The sequence below is a fragment of the Motacilla alba genome, chromosome 19 (genome assembly GCF_015832195.1).
Source record: "Motacilla alba alba isolate MOTALB_02 chromosome 19, Motacilla_alba_V1.0_pri, whole genome shotgun sequence".
NCBI lineage: Eukaryota > Metazoa > Chordata > Aves > Passeriformes > Motacillidae > Motacilla > Motacilla alba.
The window spans coordinates 10,938,541-10,949,635 of record NC_052034.1 but is presented as its reverse complement, the minus strand read 5'-3'; the positions used below and the strand labels follow the sequence as shown (position 1 = coordinate 10,949,635).

Genomic DNA, 11,095 nt, shown 5'->3' with positions numbered 1-11,095 from the left:
CTTGCTCCACGCCCATCTTTTCCCCACCACGTCTCCCCCACACAGCTTCCGATTTCCCCATCTCCAATTCACAGTCCTGTTTAAGATCCCAATTCCCATGTCCTCCCTTTTCCGGTCCCTGTGTTTCCGTCCTGTCTCTTAACAACCGCCCAACATAATTTCAGCCGCTGTGTTCCCCCCTCTGCCCCTCCCAATGTCCCTCTCCCCATCCTGTCCTCTACAGCCTGCCTATAACATTCCAGCTTCTGTGTCCTATTGTCCCATTCCCTGCGTGTCCTCATATGCCAGTCCTGATCCCCTATCTGACTTTGTGTCCCACGTGCGGGAACCCAGGGGCAGGCACAGTCCTGCCTCTCCCCAGTCGCCACCGTGTCCAGCCTGTCCCCTTGTCCCAGCTGAAGGGTGCCATTGCCACCATCCTGCTCTGAGGACAGGGCTGGGAACTGTAGGAAATTCTGTCTGGCTGGCTGAGCCCTTGGGCTCCTCAGGAGACATGGCTGTCTCTGGGGATATCCCACCCCACTGCCAGTCAAGCTGTGCTCTGCAGGGCAGGGACCATGGCAGGCAGGGACAACAGCAGGGAAAATGAAAGGGACAGTGGCTGCTGTCACAGGGCTTTCTGCATCCCAGCGATCCAGGTGGCCCTGGCAAGGCTGGAGGACACTAGGTGCTGCCCAGGGTGGGTTAACCATGATTAGGAGGGGACATTCCTCTGAGATCCCTGTCTGTGGACTACATGGGCCACCCGGATCTGCTGGGGTGACAGGATGATCTGTATGGCCTCCCCACTGCAGCATCATCCTCCCAGGAAGGGAGGACAAAGCCACCCGTGCTCCTTGGGGCTGGGCTGGGACGACATCCTGGTGCCCTCCCAGCAAAAAGAAGTGACATGCAGGCTGGCTGTGGAGACACACAGGTGTAGGATGGTGGGGGCAAAGGCTGGAGGTCATCACCAGAACAACACCTGGGTCACCTCGACACCAAGTGATTTTTGGGGGCCACTGAGCACACTGATGAGGGCAGAGCCCACAACCCCCTTGTGACACAGGTCCCCTGGGTCCCACCCTCAAGCTTCAGGGCTGGGCTGAAGGCTTTATTGAAAAATCCAAAATCAACAACATGGTCATCATCATACAATGAAAATCCAAATCAACTTGCCCTGCAGTGCGGGGGGAGGACCCCTGCCGTCCCTGTCACCAGCTGCCATCACTGGGGACACCGCAGGGACCCTCTGCCCACGCCTGGCTGGGATACAAAAAGGACAACTGGATTAGGCCGAGAGCAGTGCCGCTGTCCCCAAGACTCCACTGCCACTGTGACCCCCATGCCACTCCTGACCCCAAGGCCTGAGGTAGTTGGGCGTGCAGGCGAGAGTCCCCCCAAAAATAGCGGGGAGGGTTTTGGGGCTCCCCGTGTTCTGCAGGAACGGGATGGTTGGCATTGCATCCAAGGGGAGCCAGCATGGGTTGAGGATGGGGAACCAGCAGGACCCCAGGTCCCTCCAGTGGGCTGGCGCACAGAGCAGGTGGTCCGGCAGCAGGGCTGGTGGGGGACACGGGAACAGTGGGTCCCTGCACGCTGGGTGGCTGCATGGAGGGGTGGCAGCTCTGAGGCCATGGTAGTGACATGTCCCACTGCTCCAGGTGCCAGCTGGGTGCTGACAGGTGGGCATTGCTGGAAAAGCACACAGTGACAGCCCAGACTCTTCCCAAAGGGAGAAAGGCCAAATCCTGTCCTCAGTACCCCAAGTGGAGGGACACTGGCCCCAGCAGGGGCACCAGCAGGACCGTGGGAGATGGGGACATTGCTGCATGGTCTGACGTCACTGTCTCCACTGCAGCGAGATGAACTGGGGGGCCCAGAGGTGGCTGATGCCCCCTGCCCTCTGAGCCCCCTACTCAAGGCACAAAGGTTCCCTGGCTGGTGCCAGCTCCATGGCCACCCCTACCCACAGCCCACACTGGCCCTGGTCCCCCTGCACCCAAGAGGGTGGTGATGACATCAGGGTGGCACTGAAGTGAGCAGGGACAGGGAGCTGCTTACTCTGGTTTTGGGGTGCTCTGGTTTTGGGGCACCCTGCCTTCCCCCCAAACCCTCTGTGGTGCTGCCCTAGAGTCACACCCTGTCCCCAGGCTTCTGTGGTGGCACTGTGGTGGCCCAAACCCAGACCCAGCACCTTGCAGAGGGTTTATTGCTGGCATGAACACAGTGAACTGGCAGGGCAGAGCAGCCCAGCTCAGGGGGGCTTGGAAGGCGTTTTGGGGACCTGGAAGGAGGGACAGGAGCTCATGGCAGCATCCCTCCTGCTGCTGCCCCTTTCCTAGCTGTTCCTAGCACCCTGTGTCACCAGCCAGGGTATCCCACAGGAACACCACCTCTCAGCCTGCAGTGGCCAAAGGCACTCGGTGTCCCCGCTGAGGGGGAGCACACTTAGCACCAAGCCCAGCAGCACCCCAAAGGCTGTCCCCCACCCGGTGGCACCCCCGGGGCCTTCAGTATGCTCATCCCCAGGGCGGGGGGACATTCATGTCGAGCCAGAGGCTGGATTAAGGCTGGAAAAGCAGCGAGAGGCAAGAGAAGTCTGACCGCTCTCACTCAGCCAGAGAAGGCTCTAGGAGTTCCCAGAACCTGTGCAAAATAAAAAACTAAAGGGTTAAAGACCCCCGTGTAGACGCCTCCCCCCACCCCCAGCAGCTCTAATAAATACAGGTGTAGTTTGCGCCCTCGCCCCAGCCCTGGGGTCTTGCTGGCGGCTCGGCTCTGGTTCTGGACGCGGCTCCTGAGGGGACACAGAGGATGTGTGCTTCAGGGGGGCTTCTGCACCTTGGGGTTCTTCTCAACAGACTGCACCAAGTGGGGTCCCAGGGGTGTCCCCCACAGGGTTCCAGGTGTTCCCTGTGGGCTGCTTCTACCACTGGTGCTAATCTGCAGCTACAAGTGGGAAGACAGGGTCAGGGGGTGCGCTGTCCACTGGCATCCCTCTGCCCCATCCCTCTGGGACCACAAGGCTGCTCTTGTGGCACCTGAGTGGGGCTCAGGTGCTGGGGATGAAGTAGATCCCACATGTTGGGGTTTTTCCTGCGCAGAGACCCCATAGGATTTGCCCATGTGTGCCAACTATCCCCAGGCTTGTGGGGGATGCAGCAAAACCTTCTCACTGCCATGGATGGCAGGCAGGGCTTCTCCACCCTGCCCCACCTTTTCCGGGAGCAGCTCCCGCTGGAGCAGGGCTGGCACCACTCACCGTCCTCCTCCCAGCCCTCAGCCACGCCAGCCAACTCGTAGTGCTTCTTGCGCAGCTCCCCCAGCTTCTGCCGCTCCTTCTGCAGCTGGTTCTCCAGCTCCAGCACCCGCACCTGGGGACATGGCCCAGGACATGCCCACCCTGGCATGGAGCTGGGACAAGCACTCCCCTTTCACACCCGTTATGCCCCCAACATCAAGCCCAAAGACCACAGAGGTGCATCCCACGAGTGCTCCAATGATGAGTGGACCTGGGGAGGGGGATGGAGCTCAGGTGGGCACTACTTGTGCAGACAAGTGAAGGCACAGTGATCTGTGTGGGCATACCAGGCAGGGGAACTCCCCAGAGCTGCCCCATACCAGGCAGAGGTGGGTGCTGTGGGTAGCACACAGGGGGCAGGGTTGGCCATGGGCTGCTATGTCATGATGGGAACAGCATCAGGGAGGGATTGAGGACCAAGAGCATGTGACTCCTGCAAACCCATCTGTTGCCTTCACACCTTGGGCTTTGCCTTTGCTTGTGCTACCTGGGGGCAGCCGGGCATGGTGACTCCAAATTTGATGCTCCACCCCAGGCAGCCCAAGAGAGACTTGACCGGGTGTGTTTCTCAAAACATAGGAATCTCCTACCTGTGAGTCCATCTCCTGACGCTTGATCTGGGTGAGTGTCATGCTGGAGAAGTCCATGCTATCTGTGGAGAAAGACACCACCAGACCCCCTCAAGCTCTGCTCCCCCAGTCAGACTCCCCAGCAGCTCCCATGCTGCTGGCAGCATCTGGCACCGTGGGATATGCAGGGAGGCAGTGAGGGACAGCCATGGGCAGAGACCACAGAGGCACAGCCAACCAAGAGTGGTGAGTGCCAAGAGAAGTGGTTTTGGGGCAGGTTTGTGCTCCAAGCATTAGGACCAGAGAAAAGGGCCTCAAGTTGTACCAGAGGAAGTTTAGGTTGGATAAAAAGGAAAATTTCTTCATGAAAAGGGTTGTTCAGCACTGGCAGAGGCTGCCCAGGGTATGGTGGAGTCACAGTTCCTGGAGGGATTTAAAAACCATGTAGATGTGGCACTTGGGGATGTGGTTAGTAGTGGGGGAACAGTTAAACTCAATTGTCTTAGAGAGCTTCTCCAACCTTAGTGATTACATGATTCTAAGATCCCTGCAGCCCAACACTTACCTTTCTCCTCCACTTGAGACTTCCCAGCCTTGGTGGAGGCCACCACACTGGCTGTGGCCTGGCTGACACCCCGGGAGGCTTGCTGGAGCTTGCAGAGGTTGGCGCTGTCTTTGTCTGCCTTCACCTGACAGGACAGTGAGGAGGGGGTCACATCCTGCCAGGCGAGCAGAAGACTAGCCCCAGGATTTGGAGTGACCACATGGTGCCCCAGCATCTCCCTGAACCATAGGAAAGGTAGCAGCCTTGCTCCTCCTACCTTGGAGGCTGCCACCAGCTGAGCAGTGCTGGCCGCAATCTCCCGGGAACAGACCATCAGCTCCTCGAATGTCCCCTTGCCTTGCACTACCAGGTCAGCAGCATCACTGCGGGACAGCAAAGAGGAGCTGGAGCATCATCCTGCCACCTGCGTCCCCTCCCTGTGATGATGGCAGGACTCTGCTATCCTCCCTCTGCTCTGGTGACAGTGGCACTTACACCATGACAGTGGCACCCCAGCCCACTGCCTTGGAAGCAGAGATGAGACCCTCAGTCCAGCGTGAATTCTTGGCATAGAACTCCTTGGGGGATGCTGCACCCTGCCATTGGTAAAGGCACAATCAGTTACTGAGCACCCCCAAACCCCTGCTCTGGATGGGGGGGGGGGGGGGGCAAAAGGAGGAGGGCAGGGTGTCATTCAGGTTGTGTGTGAGAGATGGGGACACACTGAACTTGGGGGTTGTGGGGTCCCCTGTGTGGGAAGGGAAATCAGGGATCACCACAACACCCCAGGAACCATGAACAGGATGAGCCCCTGAGGTCAGCAAGGAGCTCCTGGCAGCTGGTGGGGAAGTCCCAGCAGGACATCGGTTGGAGCAGCATGTCCCAACAAGTGCGTGATGACCCCCAGCTGGACAAGCACCCCCTTACCCCCACCCCGTCCCAGCTCACCCGTCCACTCTCCACGATCTCTCTCTGGAGATCCTTGGAGGCCAGGACCAGGACACGGATGGCCTGCATGAGGCCTGTGCAGGAGCCCAGAATCCTGTGAGACAAACACCACTGAGTCCCCTCTGTGGAGCAGCTGCCCTGCCTGCAGCATCTGTCCCCATCCTGCCTGCCTGGCTTTGTCCAGTGCTCTGATCATCACTCACCTCTCGTTAACTTCCAGTTTGACCCCAGTGTCACCAGCCCGTGCCTTGCTCAGCATCTCCTGGTTGAGGGGAGAGAGGCTGTACTGAACCCAGCATGTTTCTCTGGCCTCTACAGTGGTCCAGTAGTCCCAGCAGGCCCCCAGCATCATGCCTGTGGGCACCTCTCTGCTCATGGTGACCCTCACCTCAATACGGGCAGATGCTATTTCAATGGCCGCGGCCGTCGCTGCCATCTCCTTGTCCACTAGGTCACCCAGCTCCTCCTGCTTGACGTCCAGACCTCTGGGACGCAGCTCCTGGGGACAGGATGGGATGAAAGGGACTGTCCAGGAGCACTTCAGTCCCTCTGGTGGTGCTTGTCATGGCCTGATCCCATCCCACTAGCCCTCCTGGGCCACCCACCTCCCCAATAGCGCTGATCTGGCCCAGGCAGGCTGTCACCAGGCTGCAGTCAGCACTTGCGACCATCCCTGGGTCTTGCAGGGCGCTGAGGTAGCTCACAGTCTCACTGCCACACTGCTTGCACAGCTCCAGCAGACCTGCGTGGGCAGCATGGGGGGCTGAAGGGGCCACATGTGGGGAGGGAATGTCTGGTTCCTACCCTGCACAGCATCCTTCCTGTGCTGGCCTCTGCCTGCCCTGGTTTCTGCCCACTTCAGCACCCTACTTGCCCCAGCATCCTGCCCACTTTATCCCAGCATCCTGCCATGACCCCTGCACACCCTGGCCTCTGCTCACCCCAGTATCCTCCTTGCCCTGGCACCTTTCCACCCTGACATCTGCTCACCCCAGCCCCTGCTCACTCTGATTTCCTGCCCATCTTGGTCCCTGCCCATTGAGTCCCCTGCCCACCCCAGCCCTTGCCCACCCTGACCCCTACCGACCCACCATGTTCACTCTAATCCCCTGCCCGTTCTGACCCCTGCTCACCCAACCCCTGGCCCGGGGCAGCACTCACGGTCAGCAGGCTCCACAGGGGCCACATGGGAGGTTGCACTGCCCTGCAGGAGGGTGTTGCTGACCAGGTGGGCGAAGAGTGCCAGGTGGGGCAGCAGGGAGCCCACGGCTGCAGCAGGACAGCAGGCACAGGCCTCAGTCCCCACTGCGTTGCCCACCTGCCCCGCGTGGCAGGGCTGCCCCTGTGCCCAATGCCCGGGGCTGCCACCTCTCACCTGCGCCATCTGAAATGTACTTGCTGTGTGCGTCCCGCAGCCGTTCTGCGCACTCAGAGGCTGCCAGCGTCTGGGACAGGAGGCAATCTGCAGGCAGACAGCAGGCAGGGCTTAGCTGGGACCACAGGGAGCAGGCAGGCTGTGGTAACACCAGATTTGGGAGCAGCAGTGGCATCACCTGCTGAGCCGGTGCAGCTGATATGAGCAGGATCCTCCATGCGAGCCAGGGCGTCCTGCACCATGCACTCAGCCTCGTGCATGGTGCCCTGCAGCAGGGACAGCTGCTCCTCGGCCAGGCGCTGCTGCAGCGCTCGTTCTGTGCTCTCCTGCTGGGCCACAGCCGGGCTCAGAGCCCTTACTGGGCCACTGGGCACTCCCTGCACCTGGCCCGCCCAAACCCCTCTGGTCTGGCCAGAAGGGGGATGGCAGGACACTCGTGGTACCTTGTCTCTCAGCTGGGTCTGCAGCATCTCCAGCTCTGTCCTGCTGCTCTCCTGCTCACGGCTGAGTGTGTCCCGCAGCTGCTGCAGCTCAGCCTGCAAAGCTGCCATCTTGTCCCTGTGCTGCTCTGCTGCTTGGCTCAGCCTGTCCCTCTCCTGCTCCAGGCTGGCAATCCGAGTGTTCTGCTCCACTCCTGCCTGGCGGGGCATGAAACAGCAGTTGGGGCTGTGCCGAGGGTGAACCCTTCAGTTTGGAGACCCATTCTTTGTCCAGGCTTGGGCCACCCCAACTGCCCCTGCTGGGTGCACCATGGCCTGCACAAGCACAGCTCCTCACACTGAGCAGCACTGATGACCTTATCCGGTGACAACCGAGGCTCCTGGGGAGCTTTTTCACTTTTATCAGCGAAAATGCATTTTTATCACAACTGTCACCATCCTGATGGAAGAGTGGATGCAGGGTGCTGCTTCTGCCCCATCCCCATCCTGCTGCTGAGTCTGCCCACCTCATAGATGGGTGACTGCAATTTCCTGCCAGCTTCTGCCTCCTACAACGAGCCCAGGCACCCCTGCTGTCTTCCACAGCTCTGTGGGCATGGGTTACCCTCTGGCACATCTTGCAGTGTGATGCCACACTGCTACCTCGGCTTACAGCAGGCAGAGCTGCTGACTGAGCCTGTTCTTCCAAGCATTTTTATTCCATGATCTCTGCTGCTGAAGCCCATTACTCCACATACTACCACACTCAGGAGCGTGAAACTCTCCTATGTGACATCAAACCTGCTCAGATGTGGCAAAGATGATGACAGGGAGCTAATTTTCAGGCCAGTGGTGGGTATCGCCTCTCAAATGGTTAAGGCCTGGCTACCCAGCCCAGAGGGGTGCTCTCACCTGTGTGCTGGACTCCAGCGTGCCCTGGAGGACCTGCAACTCTTGTCTGCTGGCTGCCAGCTCCCGCTTCAGTGTCTCCAGCACCTCTGCCTGCTCCTGAGACTGCAGCAAGGGGAGAGGCTGGCAGCACTGGTGCCCCATGGGGAGCCCCAGCTCATTCCTGGTGTGTCCCCCACCATCCCTACTCACCTTCCTCTGTGCCTGCTCACTCACACGCTGGAAGGAGTCCTCCAGCTCCTTCCTCTCCCGCTCCACATCCCCTTGAGCCTGCCTGGCCACTGTAATCTGCTTGGTCACCTCTGCATTCTGGCAACATCAGAGAATGAGCTGAGCAGCCCCTGGTATCAGAGGGCACGGCTGGGAGAGGGAATACTGGGGGTGCAGGTTTTGGGGAGCCCACCTTGCGCAGCAGGTCAGCATGGTTCTGCACCAGCTCGCTGTACTTCTCCTTCAGTTTGCTGTACCGCTGCTCATTGGCCTGTGCCCGTCCTGCCACGCACACAGGGACACAGAGCTGAGCACCTGAGACTCCCCCTTCCTGGGGCTCACCCCCACCCCACGCTAGTGCTGGCACTCCCTGCTCACTCTCAATTTCCGTCAGGCTCCGCTGAGCCTTCTCCGTGTCCTCCCGCTGCTTCTTCAGCTCTTCCAGCTCTGCACGCAGGAACTCACTCTCATCCTGTGCCTGCTGCTTCAGGTGCTGCTGCTCGGCCAGCTCAGCCTCCAACTCGCTGGCACGGCCACGCAGCTGCACTGCACCCCGTGCACTCTGCGGGAACAGGTGGGGGCTGATGGTGCTGTTCAGTGCTTGCCAGGACCATTCAATGCCCACTGGTACTATCCAATGCCCACCAGTAATGTCCAGCAGCCCCCACAATGGGTATCACCCTGCCAGCCCCCAAGTGCATCTGGGCAAAGCACAAGGATGCTGGGCAGTGGGCCTGAGCCCACCCCCTCACAGGGATGCAGCCCCCTGGCACACCTGGGGACCCCCTGTACTGGGGAAGCCACTGGGAAGAGGGCAGGACAGAGATGGGGTCATTATCTTGTCCACCCAGGGACAAGATCACCAACCTCAGCCTTGAAGTTCTCCAGCTCCTCCTTCAGGGCTGTGATCTCCCCATAAAGCTGCTCAATTAGCCGGTCCCTGGGAAGGAGAGACATGGGATACACAGCCTGGGAGGGGAGGTGTCCCCTGTGTCACCATGGCTGCAATGCCATTCCAGGCAGGGAGCTCCTGGTGCCATCTTGGCCATTCCGCAGCATCGCTCGGATTGCTTACTTGTCATCCTTGTTCATCCCGTTCTGGCTGTTAAAGTTGAAGGGGTCACAGCTGAAGGAGCTGCCAAAGATGTCATCAAACTTGTTGTCAAACAGGCTCTGTGGGAAAAGCAGGAAGACCTAGAGTCTACTCTAGGACTTGGGAGAGTCTCTACTACTCTTGGACTAGTAGAGACCCTACTATCACTTGGGAGCCCTCGTCCCTCTATGTCCCCAGTGTCACTGCCAAGCCAGCCTATGAGCTGCCTGGACAGCGGGGCTGGTTCCCCCTGCTTCCAGGACACTGAATGTGATGAACTTGATGAACATGGGGCGTCTGTGGTCCATCCCCACCTAACTCCTGGAGGGAGAAGATCCCCAAAGCCATGGCACTGCATGCTCCCTCCTCTCCCCACTCAATGCCTGAGGACAACCCTTGGTGGAGAGGATGGTGAAGACCTAAAGGTCTCCATGGCAATGCTTGAAGATGAATCTCTCCTTGCCCGTCACTGGAGGGCACCACGCCACTGAGCAGCACTGTGAGAATTCAGGCTAGTTCAGCGCCAGCAACACCCAGACAGGACAACCAGCATCCAGATGGGATAAGCAGCACCCAGATGGGAAATCCAGCACCCAGACAGTCACCTAGCACCAACCCATCTCTCTCCAGTGACACTCCCCAGCTCCCAAGGCCATCCCCACTGTCTCAGCCCTCACCACAGCATGGATTTAGAGAAATAATCACGCCGGCTCAGAGCCAGAGAGCCCCCACCATCCTCACCTGCGAGGCTGCGTCCATCTCCACCAGGTCTGTAATGGGCTCGCTGTCAGGCGAGGACGCCTCGGCGGGGATCACCACCACAGGGCTGATGTGCTCAGACAGTGCAGAGGCACGCAGGAAATTGGGAGGGTTCTGGGGAGGGAGTGGAGCAGGGCTAAGGTGGAAAGACTGGCACTGCTGCTGGACTGAAGGCACAGTTGGTTGAAATCCTGCCCTGGAGCAGAGCTGGCCATGCCTTGACCCATGAGAATGGACCCACAGGGATGGAGTCAGGATGTGGAGGAATAGAATCACAACTCATAAGGATGGAACCAGGACCCACAGGGACAGAACCAGGACCTGCAGGGCTGGATTTCAGCAAGGGCTATGGATCAGTGAGAGAGGGGATCCCAGCTTCCAGTCAGAGGGCAGCTACATCCAGTTGGATGCTACCCAGTGAGGGATAAAAGAATCCTCAAGGCCCAGGAGCCCCACACTGCCACCAGACCTAAGAAGCTGGGAAAGGCAGCAATAGGCTTTTTTGGGCCTTTTGTCAGTGCCCCCACTGCTGCCCCTGGGCACACGGACAGGGAATTGGGGACTGCAGGGTCTCACCTCTGGCAGCTGCGGGATCTGAATCAGCTGCTTGAAGTACTGGAGGTTGCTGGAGCGGTAGAAAAGGTCCTTGAGCCTGCAAGGAGCAGGGAATGGTTAGAGATGGTTCTTGTTCAACCTGGACCAACCCCTTGCCTGGCTCCAAGGTGGGGAGGGGGTCATCTGGCCACCGTACTGCTCTGGATGGGAATGTGTTTTTTGCTGCCACCAAACTCAGAGCAGGTCCTGTAAGTCCTCCTACTGCTGGAGGGTTTATCTCATAAATCCCAGGCCTGATGGGCAGGGAGAACGACCTGAGTGACCTGGTCTAGTGGAAGGTGTCCCTGCCCAAGGCAGTGGGTAGTAACTCATGACCTTCAAAGGTGCCTTCCTTTGAACCTAAACCACTTCCTGCCTACCCAAAGTTTTCA

The 11,095-nt window shown here is 59.3% G+C and overlaps 1 protein-coding gene across 5 annotated transcripts in view; it reads right to left on the bottom strand.

The window, feature by feature from the left end:
- Positions 1–1,077: 1,077 nt before the first annotated feature.
- The window catches only part of HIP1 (huntingtin interacting protein 1), a 44,964-nt gene continuing 34,946 nt past the window's right edge, over positions 1,078–11,095 (bottom strand). For 2 of the 5 annotated variants that reach the window (XM_038157724.1, XM_038157728.1), the window contains exons 10-30: positions 10,686–10,761; positions 10,092–10,223; positions 9,333–9,430; positions 9,125–9,197; positions 8,636–8,819; positions 8,451–8,539; positions 8,051–8,356; positions 7,163–7,357; positions 6,898–7,045; positions 6,720–6,806; positions 6,506–6,613; positions 5,950–6,086; positions 5,733–5,843; positions 5,548–5,606; positions 5,345–5,438; positions 4,892–4,992; positions 4,674–4,779; positions 4,418–4,541; positions 3,874–3,935; positions 3,245–3,356; positions 1,078–2,779 (exon numbers count right to left, since the gene is read on the bottom strand). In XM_038157724.1, the coding sequence (XP_038013652.1) occupies positions 2,697–2,779; positions 3,245–3,356; positions 3,874–3,935; positions 4,418–4,541; positions 4,674–4,779; positions 4,892–4,992; positions 5,345–5,438; positions 5,548–5,606; positions 5,733–5,843; positions 5,950–6,086; positions 6,506–6,613; positions 6,720–6,806; positions 6,898–7,045; positions 7,163–7,357; positions 8,051–8,356; positions 8,451–8,539; positions 8,636–8,819; positions 9,125–9,197; positions 9,333–9,430; positions 10,092–10,223; positions 10,686–10,761 (2,485 nt within the window). In that variant the 3' untranslated portion in view covers positions 1,078–2,696. Of the gene's footprint in view, positions 2,932–3,244; positions 3,357–3,873; positions 3,936–4,417; positions 4,542–4,673; positions 4,780–4,891; positions 4,993–5,344; positions 5,439–5,547; positions 5,607–5,732; positions 5,844–5,949; positions 6,087–6,505; positions 6,614–6,719; positions 6,807–6,897; positions 7,046–7,162; positions 7,358–8,050; positions 8,357–8,450; positions 8,540–8,635; positions 8,820–9,124; positions 9,198–9,332; positions 9,431–10,091; positions 10,224–10,685; positions 10,762–11,095 lie in introns of all 5 variants that reach the window. The other 3 variants (XM_038157726.1, XM_038157725.1, XM_038157729.1) reach the window with 3 other exon arrangements.